Here is a 20414-nt window from a genome sequence, read left to right as displayed (position 1 = left end):
ATGAAACCCAAACTGTAGTACGCACGACAATGCGACGAAGCCATCTAACCCAATCTATAGAAAATATCGAGATATATAGCGTATATCGCCATTCAGCCCAAAAATATCAGGATATCATATTTTGCCCATATCGTGCAGCCCTAAGTGTATCCAACATTGACTGGGTTTCCATTCACCTCAAGCTCCATAAATAGTGGGGAAAAGCCCCCTCGCCTCGGGGGCTATTCCCTACTATTCACTTCGCCTTTGGCGAATAATTGTTAAATAGCTTGCAAAAAAACAAAACAAGCAAGGGAACCCAGTCGATGTTGGATACACTAGTAGTGTAAAAGAGAGCTGATATCAGACACTGGTGGGTTCGTATATACTACACGTGAACACTGAAAAATAAACAAGAAAAAATAAATTGCCAGGATTTATTTGTTTTTATTAGCGTGACGAGATGACGATGCCCAATATCCCGAGATAGCGAACCAATCAAATTGCGCCATCTTAGGAGGTTCACGTGTAGCATATACTAATGTGAGGTATTCATGAGCCTCACCTTATTCTAATCTGTATGACTATGCAACAGTCATGCAAGCGCACAGACAGACAGACAAAGAACTGCCTACCAGGATATTTCAATCTGATGCAGAGTACTAGAGAACCATGGCGTGTCCTACATTGGTCTACAGGTGCATTAATTCTATACTATAGCATTTTTCAAACTTTTTTGATTCATTGTTACTTCAGTGGCTGCACTTACCCCTCAACGCCCCCCCAACCCCGACACTAAACTTTGGCCCGGTGCTGGTCCACAGCCGAGGTGGTGGTGTCGAACCTGCGGAGAATCCGTATCCGCAGCAACAGCACCGGGGCAAAACACTCATCTCCCAAGGAGCCCGCGGGGCCCCGGCACTTCGGGAACCAGCTGGAGACTCCGGACCGCCAGCGGCTGCCCTGCGGGGGCAAGGTCCCGAAGTCAGCCTCTGTGTCCGCCCTTTCCCTCATCCTCACCTCGGGTAAAGATGTACTGTCAGATCAGGCTTATGAATCGACTAGCCACCGTAGGTACACTGCGTGTATAGGTGGGCTACACAGGTGACGTAGATCTACGTCACCTGTGTAGCCCACCTAGGCCACCACAGTAGCTTATGTACACTTCTCTCAAAATGCAATTCGTCCAGATGGCCCGCTTTTCCCCTACATTTTCATCATCTTCACATTATAAAGTGCAAAATATAAATCATACCCGTGACTTTTGTACTTGTACTTTAGTGCTTCTTATCCACAAAATCTAATTGTGTGTGAAAGCATGTGGTATGTTTCTCACACGCATTGTCGCTTCCTCCTGTTTCCCCTCCCCCCAGGTGATTCCCTGGGCGGCCTGCAGGCCAGTCCCATCTCCTCCCGCTCGCTGTCCTCAAACCCCTCATCCAGAGAGACCTCCCCCAGCAGGGACCTCTCCCTGGGACTCAGCAGCCTGCGGCCCCCCATCGTCATCCACACCTCCGGGAAGAAGTACGGCTTCACCCTGCAGGCCATCCGCGTCTACATGGGGGACAGCGACGTCTACACCGTGCACCACATGGTCTCGGTGAGTCTCGGACCAGGATCTAGAAACAGATCCAAATAGTTGATCAGATCATTTTAGTTTACATAAAGTAAAATCTAGATCTAGACTGATTGTTTTGAATTGGGTACAATTTAGATTAGATTAGTCTACATTAGGTACAATCCAGATCCATATCCATCAGATTAGTTGCCGGGACATTCTAGACATTCGGAACATTCTTTTTTGCTTTAAAATGTTGAGAAAATATGTTTCTACTTAGTCCATTGTGTTCAATTTTCTCTTAAATTACTCCATGCGTTTGCGTCAGCGTTTAAAGAATTAATGAATTGAACAGGCATTTTGACCTAATGGCTGTGTGTTTCTTCCTCCACTTCAGAGCGTGGAGGAGGGAAGCCCCGCTCATGAGGCAGGCCTCCGGGCTGGTGACCTCATCACCCACGTCAACGGAGAGTCAGTCCAGGGCCTGGTCCACACTGAGATGATAGAGCTGCTGCTGAAGGTACCACAGACTGGGTTTATACTGGACTAAGTTTCACTGTTTCCTTTCCCTGGTAGAATTGAATCAATTGAGAGATGCTGTACTCAAAAGTGTATTATAAGCCGTTTTTCACGCATGTCCTCAGCCTTTTCGCCGCATTTGTATATCAGAACATTCGACCCTGAGGGTGATTTACACTTATTTACACTTCATGTTTTATATGCAGACATCGATGTCGTTCCGACATCAGTAGAATCAACGGGGGGGGTTAGGGTGGTGGGCTTACAAGGGGTAGGATATGACTTAGGGTCGAACAAAAGGCAACACGCTGATTTTCATTCAGCGAACAAAAGGCAACAGGCTGATTATAGGGTGCCGCTCAATGACATGCAAATGCAGACAGAAGGATCATCGACACGCCCACTAACGTGATGTGCGAAAAACCTAAAAAAAAAATCTAGATATTTTCAGGATACCAATGTCAGGATATGTTGTTCACATATAGAGCCCATCAGGAGAATAGTGGGAAAATAGCAGGGCTTACATGTATGTGTGAAAGCAGCTTTAGTGACTGGAAGCAGATCATTAAGGAGTAGGTAGTAGGGGTAGGGCATCTTGCCCATCAATTCCTAAAGGTAGACTGTCTACATAAACGGTTGAACCCAGAACCTTTCAGCTGCAAGTCAAACTCTATCGCCCTACAATACATTATATACATAACATTGACAGTAAGAAAACCACCATTAACCCCTGCCTGTTGTTCAGGCTTTTCCTCAACCCCCTCCTCTTGTGTTTTGAAACACTTAGAGTGGCAACAAGATGGCGTTGCAGACCACAGCGCTTGAGAACACGTCCATCAAGGTGGGCCCGGCACGAAAGACCAAGCACAGGGGCAAGATGGCCCGGCGTAGCAAGCGCAGCAAGAGGAGGGACAACCACGACAAGTAGGAAACGAGGCTGATTCTGCTCTATCTTTCTCTCCCTCTCTGCGAGAATGGACTTGTTTGGAAGCCCCCTAAAGGCGCCGACACACCAACCAGATTATTGGTCATCGGACAGTCTGGCGAGTTCGGTGACACAAGTCGGTTTGTTGTGATTGGCCGTCGTCAAAGCCGTCGGTGTTCTGGACATCCCGTCTGTGTTCTCTTCCGCCGTACCACTTGTCAAATCGGCCATGACCAAATAGTTAAGTCAGACCAATCTGATTGGTGGAGCATCTATGACGTGATAATCGACTTTGCAGTGATAATGATACATGAGGCTATTATGATTTATATGAATTTTATTGATCCTTCTGAATAATCACAATTGAAACAAGTTGAGTTCAGGGAAAGCTCCTTAAGCCTGTCGCTGTTGTATCAATGACTTCACCCACTTAGTGCGATTTCTCCTTATTTTTCGCCAGCAACATATTTCTTCAACAAGAAGCCCGAGAGCTGACAACGCCAGTGTCTTCTTATTACTAGCCGTCCTATTTGTTAGATTTTTCCGTTCAGCGAGTAATAACGACAATCCTTCTGGACTTCTCAACACTCTCTGCTGACAACAATGACTTACGAAAGCCTCCTCTGTGTTTTGTTCTAGAGAGCTGTTCCACCATTTCCGGTTTACGTTTTTTTGGGCCACAATACAGTTTAGCGCAGCCTGCTGTTGGGACTCTAGGCTCTCTGTTTCCATCTAGTGGTGGTTAGAAGTCATGGCTTGAACTTGAAAGATAATGCTTGTTTGAGTGTTCCCTGTGGGAAGAATATTCTTGTACTTTATATCTAATCTTACCCTTTATTGTTTTTGTCAACAAAGATCTGATCGCATAAAACCACCATAAAAAGATAATCCAGTGTCTGAGTGTTTGGTGTCATGGTGTTTACAATCAATGACTAGAAGGTTTCTGAGGAAAAAGATAAATTGCCTTCAATCAGAACAAATATTCTTCAGCGCTATCTAGTGGCCATATGTTTATTTGCGAGTGTTTGGCTTGGTATCATTCGATTATATTTGCCCTGAACTTTAAATAGACGTGTCAAGTGTCCACATTTTAAGATATCTAACAGTTTGTTTCTCATAGCACGACAGGGCTACCAACTGATAATTATTTTAGGTAGAAATGTAATCTTCCACTGATGCTGTGTTCCAGCTTCATTCACTCTAACCAAGTAGTATCCACATTGAATATTTCAGTTGTACAACAATCTTTCTTTTGACACCAAGATGACATATTATAGCCCTTGCAGTTGTGGAGATATTTTCTATTTACTTTAGCTACGATCTTTTCTGGAAAAAACTGGTTTCGTCGTGGCATTGAATTTTTTTAGCGAATTATCGATATTTGTATTGTATTGTTTCGAAGTTAAAATCCAGATAAAAGCATTCATGTCTACATAATATATATTTGGGCAAGTGAATATGACTTTCGGGCGAGTCAAACATGACCTGTACTTGCCCTATGGAAATGTGCTTTTGAAACCTTAGTGTCAACCCCTGCCTATTGTATTTCGTAGTATTATTATTAAAAGAAAAACGTAGGAACCCTATTGTATTCATTAGTTTTATTATTTTACTGACTTTGTGCCTCAAAAGTCATAGAAATAAATAAAAATCATAAAACGATAAAAAAATAATTAAAAAGTGGGCCAGAATAACACACAAGTGGCGCTATACCAAGGCCTCGAAGTTCAGCATTTAAACAGGCTGCTGTTACCACCAGGAAGGTGCAATATGCATGGACTTGCTACAAATGCACCATTATTCTTGATGAACAACATTCGAATCGCATATGGACGGATCATTTGGACTTCATGCTATAGCTTCATGCTTGAGCAACCACCCATGCTCCAAAATATTTGGGGCCGGAACTGGTGAGATATACATTATAAAGTGAAATATATGCATATCTCCAGTGTTTAAACAGCTCTAACATTGCGTCAAAATCACGTAGGCTCGGCTGTCAAATATGGCTACAAAGGGTAGATTCAAGTCTATATCAGAAAATTTAATTTGGATGCATTTGTTTGAAGTTGCCTTTCTAAACAGCGACATCTCTACAACACAGGCTGGGCCTTGAAGTGGTACACATGTAATTTCACAAACATCTGTTTGACAGTGGATTTTGACAGTATGCTTTAGAAACATGGTTGGTGATTGTTTTTAAATGTTAACTACTGGTACCATTTTTAAGGCATACCAATGCCTTATTACCATACCGACCAAGCTCAACATACCTTCATGTATATTATATTCCTCAAACTATGCTCTATTCTGCCCTTGGCAATCTACATGTCAATGTGGTGTAGTGACATGCATTAGACTCATTACCATGGGGTTGCTGGTTCAAGTCCAATGTCAACCAACTATTCAGTAAGACATAGCATGACATCAAATAATGTGGTGGTTGCTTGCAACTGTATTTATTTCTAGGGGTCCTACGAATAACATAGGAACCCTATTGTTTCATAAGTATTAATATTTTAACCTGACTTTTTGGCTCCAAATGTTATGAAAATTGGCAGGCTTGTAGAACTCGTAAAATGAGAATAGGGATCAAAAGCTGGGCCAGAATAACACCTAGGTGGCGCTATAACAAGGCCTGGAAGTTCAGCATTTCAACAGGCTTCCATTACCAGTAAGAAGGTGAAATATGCATTAAACTTGTTATACTTGCACCATTTGCATTGATGAACAACTTTCATACGCAACCCATACGGTCAGATACAATAAAATAAAATAGAAAAGTAAAAGAAAAACATATGCAAAGAAATCAGTAAAATAGAAAGTTAAAGGCATTTTAGTATTAAAATAGAAAAAATAAATGCAAAGTTAAAAAAGCTTTTTAGAAAGTGCAATATATTTAAGATTTAGCAGAAAGCTAAAGCAAACATAAAAGTCTTCAGTCTTGTTTTAAAGGTGGTCAGAGTTGGGGCAAGTCTTAAATCCTCAGGGAGTTTATTCCAGCTATTTGTTGCATAGTAACTAAATCCTGCTTTCCCATGTTTCGTGTTTACTCTGGGGATAATTAACAGATTGGTCTCAGAAGATCTTAGTGGTCTAGAAGGCTTATGTAGTGGAAGTATATCAGTTAAATATTTTTGGCCTAAACCATGTAGGGATTTATAGGTTAGCAACATGATTTTAAAATCAATTCTCTGACCTACAGGAAGCCAATGTAACGATTTAAGAATAGGTGTAATATGTTCAAATTTTTTGGTCTTTGTTAGAACTCTAGCAGCAGCATTCTGAACAAGCTGAAGCTTCCTTCGAGTTTGTTTTTGGAGACCTGTAAGGAGACCATTGCAGCAATCAAGCTTACTAGTGTTAAGTCATGGACATGAGCCCTCTAAGTCTTGCTACATTTTTAAGGTGATAATATGCAGATTTTGTAACTGATTTGATAGACTGATTATATTTCTGGCTTTGATTGAGGTTTTCAAGGACAGAGAGTGAAGGTGTTGGGTTACTTTAAGCCTTTCCGTTTTAGCACCAAATACAATTATCTCGGTTTTGTCCATTTAGTTGAAGAAAATTTCGGCACATCCAGTCTTTCACTTGCTCAATGCACTGGCACAGCAGATCTATGGGCCGATAGTCATTTGGTGATAGCGATACATAGATTTGCGTGTCATCAGCATAGCAATGATGGTCAATATTGTTACTTTGCATGATTTGCCCTTGTGGGAGCATGTAGATGTTGAATAAAGAGGGTCCAAAGATCGAACCTTGTGGGACTCCACATGTGACGTTGGTTGATTCTGATACAAAGTCGCCAATGGAAACAAAGTAGTTCCTATTTTGTAGGTAGGACCTGAACCAATTTAAGACTGTGCCTGAAAGCCCCACCCAGTTTTCTAACCTGTCCAAAAGTATTGTATGGTCGACTGTGTTGAATGCAGCACTGAGGTCTAGTAGCATTAGTATTGAGGTTTTGCCAGAGTCTGTGTTAAGACGGATGTCGTTTACAACTTTAATAAGGGCGGTCTTGGTGCTGTTCAACACGTTTAAACAGCTCTACAATTGCATCCAAAACACGTAGGCTCAGCTGTCGAATATGGCTATTAAGAGGAGATTCCATAGTAAAGTGGTTCTCCACTGGTCTGGCCTTGGGACCCACATTTTCCATGGTCATTATATCGTGACCCATTTTTATTCAAACCAAGCAAACTTATTTCTCTAAAAGAATCACACCTACATAATGTCTTCATGGTGTTTTTTTTTTAGTTAAATAACCAACATTTTCAACCCTGCATACAGAGCACTCTAGCAATGATTAACCAAAACGGCATGCTGCTGATTCCGGTTGGTGATAGAAAAAATTAACATCATAACTGTGTTTAGACACACAAATATAATCCCTTCAAGTAGGCCTACTAAACAATGACAAACGGATCCATCAATACTGCGTGCTGCTGATTCTGGTGAATATGAAAAAAATTAAAATAACTGATCGCATACAATCTCTTCAAGTAGGCCTACTAAATCGGCATTCAGGGAAGCTAATGAGATAGTTGGGGATGTGCGTTTATCCTGATTAGAATTTCGAAGTCTGGGGTGATGGTTGACAGAGCTACTCTCAGATCATGCTCAGCATCCAACCTGTTCCTCTGCTTGGACTTGAGCTGGACCAAAGTTGAGAAGCCACTTTCGCAGAGATGGGTATCGCTGAACGGTAGGAGGATTTTGATCGCATGAGTGGCGAGGGACAGATACTGTAGCGGCCGCGATGTCAGAATCACATTGCTACGAACCTTTCCATTAAGACACACCTCCAGTCATGGCTTCCTCCGTCATCCACCCACATTCATATCCTAGTCCAATGAAAATAAACTGCCCACCGATCCCCGCGCATTTTGAATGCGTCCTCCAGGAAGGGCATTAGAATGAGTGCAAGTCACCGGTGAACGACGAAAAAGCGTTAGAGTCCGTGGAGAAGTGTGACAGCGGCATTAAGCGTGTTTTGAAGTCCGCGATATAGCAGTCTTGTGACTTGGAGACCTACCGCGATCAAGAGAGATATTCTCCGTTGCTTCACGAACGGAAGAACAAAGACACTACGTTAGCAGATGCTACAAAGTCTGTGTATGGTGACTCCAGCTCAAGCTCAAGGTCTTCTTCCGCTAGCCTAGCCGCAGCTAAAGCAAGGGCTAAAGTATTAGCCACACGTGCCCGCACCACTTTTGTTCAAAAAGAAAATGATCTACTGATAGAAAAAGCTCGTATGGACGCTACTCTTGCTACCCTAAAGCTAGACAAAGAGATTGCATCAGCAGAAGCAGAAGCCGAAGCTCTTGAGTCAACTGCAGCAGAATTGGAGAGAGGCTCCAGAACTATAATTTCTCTTCCAACTCAATCTCCACGTGAAAGAACGTTTAACTACGTTGAGTGTCATTCAAATGCAGCCTCTGAGTCTACACCCACTGACCCAACACGTCAGCCTCAACAACGTAACCCTGCTAACGTTAATAGCACAAGGCAATACAATCAAGACTCCTTCGATAGAGACCTCAACAGATCTAGGCAACCTGCCTTAACTAACCAGGCACCAAGCCCTGCTCCTGATGATAAACCTCACATCCCCTACCCAATGGGGACACATCAGCCACTCTCGTCCACTCACCCCAGACAGGCTCCTCATACTCACTATGGTGACCATACGGGGTTCAGTGAGGTAGCTCAATTCCTTGTTCGGCGCGAACTATTGAGCTCCAGCCTTACCGAATTCGATGATCAACCTGAGAGCTACTGGGCATGGAGGTCGAGCTTCCTAAACTCCATTAGAGGAATTGATCTCACCTGCAGCGAAGAGCTCGATCTGCTCACTAAATGGTTAGGCCCGCAGTCTTCAGCGCACATCAAGAGGATAAGAGCTGTCCACGTCAACGACTCAACTCAAGGCCTGAAAATGGCATGGTCTCGTCTTCAGGAGTGTTACGGCTCACCAGAGATGATCGAAAAGGCTCTCTTTGACAGAGTGGAGAAGTTTCCCAAAATCAACTGCAGGGATTATCCTAAACTAAGAGAGATTGGAGACCTGCTACAGGAGCTAGCATCGGCTAAGCGCGAGGGCTACTTACCTGGACTTGCTTGCTTGGACACAGCTAGAGGTCTGAACCCCATAGTGGAAAAATTACCATGGAACCTCCATGAAAAGTGGATTTCTAAGGGGAGTAACTACAAGTTAGCGCACAACGTGCTCTTCCCACCTTTCACCTACTTTGCTGACTTCGTCTCCAGAGAGGCCCTCATCCGCAACGACCCAAGCTTCTCTTTTGCCAGTTCAGCTGCTACAACAACTAAGCCAGACGCTGCAGATAAGAAGACAAGAAACTTCGTATCCGCCCATATAACGGATGTCTCTCCGGTTTCCGACTCCGACACAACAGAGACTTCCAGTGCTATGCCTGATGTCAGTAAACAGTGCCCCATCCACCAAAAGCCTCACCCCCTCAAACATTTCGATCCAAACATATCGAAGAACGCAAGGCATTTCTCAAAGGAGCTGGTATATGTTTTCGATGTTGTTCTTCAAGCAAACACGTTGCCAAAGATTGCAAAACAGAAGTGCACTGTAAGGAGTGCAACAGCGACAGGCATATATCGGCTCTTCACGCTGGGCCAGTTCCTTGGGCTAACCAGTCCCCTCAGGCAGAGAACGGCGGGGAGTCGGAACCTCCTCCTACAGTGAACTCCATGTGCACCGAGATCTGTGGAGGAAACAACGGACCTAGCTCCTGCTCTAAAATCTGCCTCATCACAGTGCATCCTAAGGGAGAACCAAACAGGTCAGTGAGACTCTACGCCATTCTTGATGACCAGAGCAACCGGTCACTCGCCAGGCCAGAGTTCTTCAACCTCTTTAACCTTGAAAGCTCCGAAGCTCCCTACACATTACGTACGTGTGCCGGTCTCACTGAGATGTCAGGTAGGAGAGGCAGAGGCTTTGTCGCACAACCTTTGGATGGAAATCTCAGTATAGATCTTCTGACACTCATTGAATGCAACTACATTCCTGAAGACAGGTCCGAGATACCTACTCCAGAAGTAGCAAAATATCACACTCACCTCAATTCCATTGTTGAGCACATTCCTCCGCTTGACCCAGAGGCTCAGATCCTTCGTCTCCTTGGGCGTGATGTCCTACAGGCTCACAAGGTACGAGACCAGCGCAACAGACCTAATAGCGCACCATATGCCCAACGCTTGGATCTTGGTTGGGTCATCATCGGTGAGGTCTGCCTAGGCACAGCTCACAAACCCAAACATGCAAGTGTGTTCCGCACTCACGTTCTGGAGAACGGCCGCCATTCACACTTCTCACCCTGTCCGAACCATCTCACAGTTAAGGAGAAACTCACTGTGAAGACCCAAAACACCAACAGTCTCTCTGAACTGTCAAGCTCACCACTGACTCGCGAAGCAGAGAGATGCGGTTACGATGACTCCTTGGGAAGCAAGATATTCCAACGCACCGAAGATGACAACAAGGTCGCTCCCTCTATTGAAGACAAGCTGTTCATCGAGTTAATGGATAAAGAGAGCGACGACGGTAACAGCTGGGTAGCCCCACTTCCGTTCCGCCCGTCAAGACCACTTCTGCCTAACAATAGAGAGCAAGCTCTGAATCGTTTCAACTCTCTTTGTCGCACGCTTGGAAGAAAGCCGGAGATGAAGGAGCATTTTGTCACCTTCATGCAACGTATCTTCGATCAAGATCATGCAGAGCTCGCTCCTCCGTTGGCTAACAGAGAGGAGTGCTGGTACCTCCCCACATTCGGAGTGTATCACCCCCACAAACCAGGTCAAATCAGAGTTGTGTTTGACTCCAGCGCCAAACATCTTGGAGTGTCTCTGAACGACGTGTTGTTGACCGGACCAGATCTTAACAACAGTTTGCTGGGAGTTCTGACAGGTTGCCTTCACCGCCGACATCGAACAGATGTTCCATAATTTCATCGTGAGAGAAGTTCACAGGAACTTTCTTAGGTTCCTATGGTTCAGGAACAACGACCCTACGGACGTGGTTGTAGAATACCGGATGCGGGTCCATGTGTTTGGCAACAGTCCGTCTCCAGCGGTAGCGACCTACGGCCTCAGACGAGCTGCTCTACACGGAGAAGAGGAGTTTGGTCACGCAGCGAAAGAGTTCGTACATAGAGAGTTCTATGTAGACGATGGCCTCAAATCTCTGCCCTCTGTGTCTCAAGCGGTCAACCTACTTACAGCAGCACGAGGAATGCTAGCAATGTCCAACCTACGTCTCCACAAAATTGCGTCCAACTGTCCAGCAGTAATGCAAGCGTTTCCATCCTCGGAGTATGCCAAGGACTTGAAGGACCTCGACCTGGAAACTGACTCTCCACCGATGCAGCGCAGCCTAGGATTGAATTGGGACCTGAGCAGAGATACCTTCACTTTTCGGGTCGCCAACACCAATAGACCCTTCACACGCAGAGGTGTGCTCGCTTGTGTGAACAGTTTGTTCAATCCACTTGGCCTGGTGGCACCGATCTCCATACAAGGAAAGCTCCTTCTGAGAGAACTCACCCACAACACCGTTGATTGGGACGAGCCGCTCCCTGTTGAAAAGGAAACCGAGTGGATTGCTTGGAGAGATTCACTACAAGCCCTTGAAAGCTTTGAGACTCGTTGCTACACAAGCACATCTGTTTCCAACGCCCAGCGCGTGGAGCTACACATCTTTTCAGACGCTTCTGTGAAGGCCATTGCTGCAGTAGTTTACCTCAAGGTGCTAGACAACAGCGGCGAAGTCCATGTAGGATTCGTCATAGGAAAGGCAAAGTTAGCTCCGATGTCAGTCCATACAGTCCCGCGGCTTGAACTGGGTGCAGCAGTCCTGGCGGTTGAGATAGCAGAATTGGCTTCAAGAGAGTTGGATCTGAAGTTTGATGATGTACGGTTCTATACAGACAGCAAGGTTGTGCTTGGGTACATTTATAACGCAACCCGCCGGTTCTACGTGTATGTCAGTAACAGGGTAGAACGCATCAGGAAGTTCTCAAGCCCTAACCAATGGCACTACGTACCCACCGGCCAGAACCCAGCAGACGTAGCAACCAGACCAGTACATGCAGCACTGCTCACCAACATGAGCTGGCTCACCGGGCCTGACTTTCTGCTGCTACCGTCTAAAGAAGTCATCCCACTGGAAACACCTTTCAGCCTTGTGGACCCAGACTCTGACGCAGAAGTGCGATCTCACCTCACCACATGCACCAGCCCAAACCTGGGCTCTCAGCGGTTTGAACGATTTTCAACATGGCAGTCTCTCATCAGAGCCATAGCCACACTCATCCACATCACAGAGGTCATCAGATCCAGCACTACAACTGGAAACAAAGAATGTAAAGGCTGGCATCAATGTTCAAAAGCACACACATCCGACAATCTGTTGAAGGCAAAACAGGTCATCATTCGATGTGTTCAAAAAGAAACCTATCCCACTGAGATGTCCTGTCTGCAGCAAGGGATAAGCATTCCTAACGACAGTCCACTGAGGAAGTTGGATCCTGTTCTCGATTGTGACGGACTCTTGAGAATCGGTGGCCGGCTTCAACGCTCAAGTCTTACCGCGGAGAAGAAACACCCTCTCATTGTCCCTGGTCGCAGCCACGTCGGCGCTCTACTTACCAGCTACTACCACAGGAGAGTCGAACACCAGGGCCGGATCTTCACGGAGGGAGCTATACGTGCAGATGGCATTTGGATGGTCGGAGCCAAGAGGTGCATCGCAAAGCTTCTACACAAGTGTGTCACGTGTAACAAGCTCAGAGGTAAAACAGCAGAGCAAAAGATGGCCGACCTCCCTCCAGATCGCCTAAGTACAGAGCCTCCTTTCACTAACGTAGGCATCGATGTATTTGGTCCTTGGAGTATCTCTACTCGACGCACCCGTGGAGGCGCTGCCAAAAGCAAAAGGTGGGCAGTTTTCTTCACCTGTCTCAGTGTACGTGCTGTTCATATAGAGCTCATTGAAGCCATGGACACATCAAGCTTCATCAACTCTCTGCGTAGATTTCTTGCCATCCGGGGTCCTGTGAAGCTTATTCGTTCAGACTGTGGCACAAATTTCAAGGGAGCCTGTAAAGAGCTGCAAGTACTCTTGCAAGACGACCAGGAGCCCAACATCTCTAAGTTCCTCAGTGCAGAGGGTTGTACATGGATCTTTAACCCGCCTCATTCATCACACATGGGCGGTGTGTGGGAGAGGATGATTGGCATCTCAAGAAGGATTCTGGATTCCATGCTAAGTCAGACTCCACCTTCCCTACTCACCCACGACGTTCTGTCTACTACGATGGCAGAGGTGTCCGCCATTATCAACGCCAGACCTCTGACAACCATCTCTACCGATGCAGACGCTCCGTTACTTCTGACTCCCAACACGATTCTTACCCAGAAGGTTTGCTGTCCATATCCTCCTCCAGGCTGCTTCGTCGACGCAGACTTACACCGTCGGCAATGGAGAAGAGTCCAGCACTTGGCCAACACCTTTTGGGAAAGGTGGCGGCGTGAGTATGTCTCAACCCTCCAGAGTCGTTCTAAGTGGCAGAAGAGCCAGCCCAACATCAAGGAGGGAGACCTAGTGCTTCTTCGCGTTACTTAGCTGAAGAGAAACCAGTGGCCCATGGCATTGGTGACTAAAACCTTCCCTGGAAGTGACGGAAAGATCAGGAAGTTGGAGCTCAAGGTAACTAGAGGAGGCACTTCCAAGACCTTTCTTCGCCCTATCACTGAAGTGGTGGTGCTGATGACCCCTTAGGGTCAAACAGACTCTTGATTGACCCCCAGATGTTTGGTTATTTAAGGTGTTATTGTTTTCAATACCAGGCGGGGAGTGTTACGTTACACGTTTTGAGTTTGTATTAGGCACTTTAGAGCCCCCTGCAGGCCATTACTTGTATTCAGTTCTTTCGTAGTTTCTTAATATTGCGTTCATTCTCATTGTCTGATAAGAGTCACGTTCTGTTAGTCACGTGATTTCAGACGTGATCGGTCAGTATTTCGGCAGCCATTTTGATCTGTCATTTGAGCCAGAGATCCACACGGTGAAACATCTTTTTTATCTCACGTCATTCATCCGTGTAAGCCTTGGAGAAGCTTTGTTTGTAAGTAACTTAATTCATCTATGTCTTATGTAATTATTTACGTTCGTATTTCATTGTATTTCACAACTTTATAAGTTCGTTTTTATAACCAATTTGCATATTGGTTCATTTTCAGTTTCACACTTCTAAACCTGCAACAACTTGTTCAACAACTATCAATAAATGGACATACAAATGGATGTCGACAACATCCTCTACGGACTTTCATCATTGATCCTGTCTTCAAGTTTTGTTGGGAAAAGTGTTTAGCTGTCTGGTGATGTGTGCATCGCTACGCGCTCAGGTGCCAGAACACGTACACTAAAGTCACAAATGTGTAACAGTAAATTCGAAGTCATAAATATTTATTTTGTATGTGTACACTAAAGTCACAAATGTATAACAGTAAATTCGAAGTCATAAATATTTATTTTGCATGTGTACTCTAAAGTCACAAATGTGTAACAGTACATTTGAAGTGGTAAATATTTTTTCTACCATTGTAAACACTAAATAGGGTCTACGAGTTCACAAGTCTGTGTTACAGGCAGTGTTGGGAGTAACGCGTTACAAAAGTAATGTGATTACTGTAATGTATTACTTTTTGCTGCAACGCGCTAATGTAAGGCATTCCCAAAAGAAAAGGTAATATTTTAAACATTACAAATCTCCGTAACGTGCGTTACAATGAAGGAGAGAAAAACCTGTGCAAATGTTTACTTCGTCTTACTGCTAGAGGAGAAGATGACAGCAGCAGCAGAGTCGGACTCTACATTTGCGAGATGGGTATTCTACTGTAGCCGAGCGTTCTGGGTTCACCTATACTGTAGTATTATAGAAAACAATGAACGGGACCGGAGACGAGATAGTGTGTTCCGCAGCCAACTCCGCTTCACTTTAATCTCAGACACACCCACACAACACATCAGCCGTAACACTTCCCCGAACTTCCCCCCTACGGCAACTCACGAGGGGCACACCTCCTTTTCCAAACTAAACACAGAACAGTCTGTTACACTACAATTGATTCCAAAGCTGCGCTACTGGCTTCCGTCTCACTGCCCAAGTTTAAGCTGCGCTGAGTGGTTGACGGGGGGTGGGGACCTATGGCTATGGACATAGCCATTACGTAGGTCTAGCTATGTCATTCATTATGCTATGAATTCTCTGTGAATGATAGAAAAAAAAGGGATTGAAATGTAAAAAGGGTTGTGTATCTTGTCATGACTTTTTTTTTACAATCTCTATTGATTTCAATACCTAAAGATACAGTTATTCTATTATAAAATGTATTGCACCATGAGCCATAACTGCGACCATTATATTGTACATTCGTTAGCCTTAAGCCTAGCTCAGTCATTATGCCAACCACATCACCTCCTGCTGTGTAATGAGCTGCATTGAACACAAGAAGATCTATTGAGAACACCAAATCCATATTTCCTGTTATTCTGGTGAAAATAATGCAAAAGTAATATAAAAGTAGTGTAATGCCTTACAATTCAAAGACAGTAATACTGTAATGTAACTAATTACTTTTAAATGACAGTAACAAGTAATAAATAATGCATTACGCTTTTGAAGTAACTTGCCCAACACTGGTTACAGGTGCACAAATCCTATCCTGTGCATCACAACTTCACAGTGTCATGCAATTGATACTTTTGCTACAATCCTTGCAGCGCAGTTGGTGTAAAACACAATCGCACACACACCCGTGTTTCATAATCTGAGAACATGCCCAAAATGTGTGCATTCGTAAACCCAAATGTGAACTAGTGCATCAGAAGTTGCACATCTGTGAAGAATTTCCTCACAAAAATAAAATGATAAAGAACCCTATGTTGATTTAGCATTTTAATGAGCGAGCACAAGTCCATCGTTACAACTGCTCGAATCTGCTCCTGCAAGTCTCAGCTTTGGGGCTTTTTGCAGGTAGTTTTGCAACACGTCTAAGTGATACATGTGTAGCAAAAGTGATTTGTATCCGTATGAGGCAGAGCGTCCATGGGCTGGACAAAATTGCAGCAGTAACCAATGAAAGTCGCCGGCAGTGCATTTTTCAAACTACACTGGGACCATCCAAGCAGACCATTAATATACATTGAAGGACACTTGCGGCATGTTAATGCAATAATTTGGGGGGAATTCAGTTGAACTAAGTAATTTAATTGGACATAATTTAAGATACCCAACTCCGTCGTGTAGGATGTGTTGGGAAAAACGGTCTGTCTAGCTACTGGACCAGATAAAATGAGACGGAGAGGTAATAAAGTCTATCGGCACGAGGACCTTGGATTTATTAAGTTAAGTGGCAACGGTTATACAGAGTCATAAAGCGTGAGAAATCGAATATGTCTAAGTCCCTAATCAGCGCTGATGGTTCGTCTGGAGCTTCGCCTCCGTGGAAGGTCTGCTTCAGAAGAAGGTGAAGAGTCCCTGTGTGATGCAGTCTTATGCTGTATCCTCCTCTCGATGAGGTGTGTGCGTTTGAGATGTGTGCGGTTCTGTGTGTTTTGGCTCCCAGGCCCTGAGAGAGCTTCGTAACGGGGAGAGTTCCTCGTGTCTCTGGTGTGATAAATTAAAACGGGGGAGTGCCCCCCCGAAGTGTCTCGTGTGTGATAATTTAATGTGGCTCTCAGGCCCCTAGTATGGGCAGAGGTATCTCTTGGTTCCTCCTAACGGGGAAGAGCTCTCAAAATGTCTCCTGTGTGATAAATTAATGTGGCTCTCCCGTTCTGGAGATGATACTGGTGCATTGTCTGAGTGTCCACCATCTGCCTGCCTGGGAGATGGGGCCTTCAGCTCCGGCCTTGACCTGACTATATATTATCATGTTTGTGTTATGTGTTCGTTGGGTTTAGAGCAAGAGTCGACTATATATTAATGTGCCTGCCATGTGATGTGCTCATCAGGCTAGGGTAGGAGTTAGCTATATTTATAATGTACATGTGATGTACTCAGCAGGTTATTTTTCCCAACAGATGCCCTCTTGTCTACTTTCAAGACTCCAGAAAGTAAGAGTTTGCTTGGATGGTCCCAGTGTAGTTTGAAAAATGCACCCCCTGCCGGCGACTTTCATTGGTTAATGCTGCAATTTTGTCCCGCCCACGGACGCTCTGCTTCATACGGATACAAATCACTTTTGCCACACTAGTACCACATAGAAGTGTTGCAAAAGTATCCGCAAGAAAAACAACAGCTGAGACTCGTAGCAGCATATTCGAGCAGTGGTATCGATGGACTTACAATTTAGCAGACGCTTTTATCCAAAGTGACTTACGTTAATACACACATTGACACAGCGACGGCAGAGTCAACCATGCAAGGTGAGAGCCTGCTCGTCAGTAGCAGTTAATAAGTACGATTTTGAAGTTGATTCGGTGTTTAATTGAAAGCCAATGGAGTTCACGGAGGACAGGACTTTGTTGGTGGTGCCGTAGAGAAGACCATTGCAGTAGTCAAGCCTGGATGAAATGAAAGCGTGGATGAGTGTCGCAGCAGCGGTAGTTGACAGGTTGGGGCGGAGGCGGGCGATGTTTCGGAGGTGGAAAAAGGCAGTTTTGGTAATATGGTTAACATGGGGGTGGAAGGAGAGAGTGGGGTCCAGGATAACTCCAAGTTTACGGATTTTGGTGGAGGGGGTGATGGTGGAGCCGTCAATGTTAAGGTTAAAGTTCTGAGCGGAGTGAGTGAGGGTGTCAGGACCAATGATGAGGATTTCGGATTTGTTGGAGTTGAGTTTGAGAAAGCTGTTTTGCATCCAGGTCTTGATGTCAGTCAAACAGTTGGAGAGGGTTGAGAGGGTGGAAGGACTGATGGTTTTGGAGGGGAGGTAAAGCTGTGTGTCATCGGCTTAACAGTGGAACCGGAGTCCATGGTGACGGAGGATCTGACCAAGAGGAAGCATGTACAGAATGAAGAGGAGTGGACCAAGCACAGAACCCTGGGGGACACCATGGATGAGAGGAGTAGTGGCTGATTGACAGTTGTTGATGGCGATGAATTGATGTCTGTCGGAGAGATAGGATCCGAGCCAGGAGAGGGCGGTGCCAGTGATGCCAAGGGTGGATTGGAGACGGGAGGGGAGAATGGAGTGATTGATCGTGTCAAAGGCAGCACTGAGGTCAAGTAGGATGAGGATATTGAGGGAGCCAGTGTCAGAGGATAGCAGAAGGTCATTGGTCACTTTGAGGAGGGCAGTTTCTGTACTGTATTTGGAGCGGAAACCGGATTGGAAGAGTTCAAAGAGGTCGCTGGTGTCAAGGTAGGTGATGAGTTGTTCGGCAACAACACGTTCCAGGATTTTAGACAGAAAAGGTAGGTTGGAGGCGGTAGTTGTTAGGGGTATCAGGATCCAGGCCGGGTTTCTTTAGTACGGGGGTGACGGATGCAAGCTTTAGGGAGGAGGGGATATGGCCGGAGGATAGAGAGGAGTTTACAGTGTTAGTGATGATGGTGGAGAGAGTGGGGAGACAGGCCTTTAGAAGTGTGGTGGGGAGCGGGTCCAGGTTGCAGGTTGTTGATTTCATGGTTGAGACGATGGAGGAAAGATCAGAGTTGGGGTAAAGTGTCTTGTTCAGGGATACATCAACAATCAGCTAGGAGGAGCTGGGGATTGAACTAGGAACTTTTCGATTACAAGACTGCTCTACCTCCTGAGCTAAGCCGACCCCGACTTGTGCTCGCTCATTAAAATGCTCATTGAACATAGCGATCTATATAATTTCATTAGTGAGGAAATATTTCACAGATGTGCAACTTCTGATGCATTAGTTCACATTTGGGTTTACGAATGCATAACTTTTGTGCATGATCTAAGATTATGAAACACGGGTGTGTGAATGTGTTTTGCATCAACTGCGCTGCAATGATTGTAGCAAAAGTGTCAAGTGCATGACTCTTTGAAGTTGTGATGCACAGGATAGGATTTGTGCACCTGTAACACAGACTTGTGAACTCGTAGACCCTATTTAGTGTTTACCATTGTAGAAAAAATATTTATGACATCAAATGAACTGTTACACATTTGTGACTTTAGAGTACACATGCAAAATAATTATTTACGACTTCAAATTTACTGTCTTTAGTGTATGCATGCAAAATCTTTAGGTGCTAAAGACTTTTGCTACAATAATACCTTCATACAGGAGTCGGAAGATGCAGGTTCCAGTGTAGCAAAATCCGACTCTGACTGACTGACTAACATTAAAAACTTCGGTACCGAGGGTACCCGGTGTGCATTTTTGTTTTGGGTGTGTTGTTTGCTGCACCGCGACGAGAGACGCTGGTTATTTTGAGTTTATTTCCTTATTTTGTGTTGGAGTTCGCGGAAAAAAACCGGAGCGGAGTTTTGAGTTGTTGTTTTGTAATGGCGCATGTACTGGATTGAACTGTGGTATTGTGGAATACTGGAACAGACTTTTCCCGAATGGACTGAACTGGGATTAACAGACAGACTGAGGTACTTTTTTGCACTGTGGATAATAATTGTGAAAATATATTTTGGAATCGCATTGCTGGTTTGTTTGATTGTTTTTGTGGTTTATTGCTGTGTTTGATCTGCCTGGTTACTATTTTGTGTGGGTTAACTAAACTATTTTTGCTAGGGTCACAACACATATCGGCAAGGTCCGCAACTTTTGCAAGCCAGATTTCGTTGTTAAACAGAGACATCACTTTTCCCCTAGAAAGCCAGTGAACTTCTGAGTAATACAACTGTAAGTGCCCAGAGCCAAGGTCTTTGCACAGATTTTTAAAACAGTGGCTGGTCTTGGCACTCCATTTAATATTGTTCACCGCTTTGACAACATCTTTCAATGTTTCATCAAACACTGGCTCCATATCCTTGGCTGCTAATGCCTCTCGATGCAAATAACTGATTACAGATCGCATTCGGTGCCCTTTCAAGAATTATTTTCACCACCCCTGAATGTTTCCCAGTCATGGAGGCAGCTCCATCAATTGTGATTCCCACTCACTTCCCAGTCCAGGCCCACCGAAACCAAGTACAAATCCACAGTGCTGAAAATGTCCTCTGTTCTTGTAGTGGTAGGGAGATCTCTACTGCAGAGAAATTACGCCTGTAAATCTCCCACCCACAAATGCTTCACATTAACAAGTAAAGTCGCATGGCTAGCGATATCCTGGATTCATCCATCTGTAAGGAATAGTAAGCGCTTGCCTGGATGCCCGCTGTGGTCTGCTGTTGTACGTCACTAGAGCCCAACCGATTTATCGGCAGGCCGATATTATCGGCCGATATTAGGCATTTTCCAAACTATCG

The 20414-nt window shown here is 44.8% G+C and overlaps 2 protein-coding genes and 1 long non-coding RNA gene across 13 annotated transcripts in view; 2 read left to right on the top strand and 1 right to left on the bottom strand.

Annotated features, from left to right (window-relative positions):
* The window catches only part of LOC132468955 (microtubule-associated serine/threonine-protein kinase 3-like), a 197963-nt gene that overhangs the window by 158800 nt on the left and 18749 nt on the right, over positions 1–20414 (top strand). For all 10 annotated transcript variants that reach the window (XM_060066804.1, XM_060066806.1, XM_060066802.1 and 7 more), the window contains 4 exons: positions 804–1004; positions 1353–1579; positions 1935–2057; positions 2844–2980. In XM_060066804.1, coding sequence (XP_059922787.1) covers positions 804–1004; positions 1353–1579; positions 1935–2057; positions 2844–2980 — 688 coding nt within the window. The remainder of the gene's footprint in view (positions 1–803; positions 1005–1352; positions 1580–1934; positions 2058–2843; positions 2981–20414) is intronic.
* LOC132469090 (uncharacterized) overlaps positions 1–20414 on the bottom strand; it is a 167464-nt gene that overhangs the window by 145291 nt on the left and 1759 nt on the right. The window lies entirely within an intron of this gene.
* LOC132468990 (uncharacterized) lies at positions 11898–14341 on the top strand. Of its 2 annotated transcripts, XR_009528305.1 has the most exons (3): positions 11898–12604; positions 12765–14149; positions 14265–14341. XR_009528305.1 is itself a non-coding variant. In XM_060066895.1 (2 exons), exon 1 carries the CDS (start codon positions 12130–12132, stop codon positions 13645–13647), a length of 1518 nt encoding a protein of 505 aa, XP_059922878.1. In that variant the 5' UTR covers positions 11898–12129; the 3' UTR covers positions 13648–14149; positions 14265–14341. The 2 variants fall into 2 exon arrangements, 1 of the variants encoding a protein (XP_059922878.1); XM_060066895.1 differs by having other exon boundaries at positions 11898–14149.

The sequence above is a fragment of the Gadus macrocephalus genome, chromosome 12, assembly GCF_031168955.1.
Source record: "Gadus macrocephalus chromosome 12, ASM3116895v1".
Lineage (NCBI taxonomy): Eukaryota > Metazoa > Chordata > Actinopteri > Gadiformes > Gadidae > Gadus > Gadus macrocephalus.
Note: the sequence above shows the minus strand (reverse complement) of the source record. Positions and strands in the feature narration are given on the sequence as shown.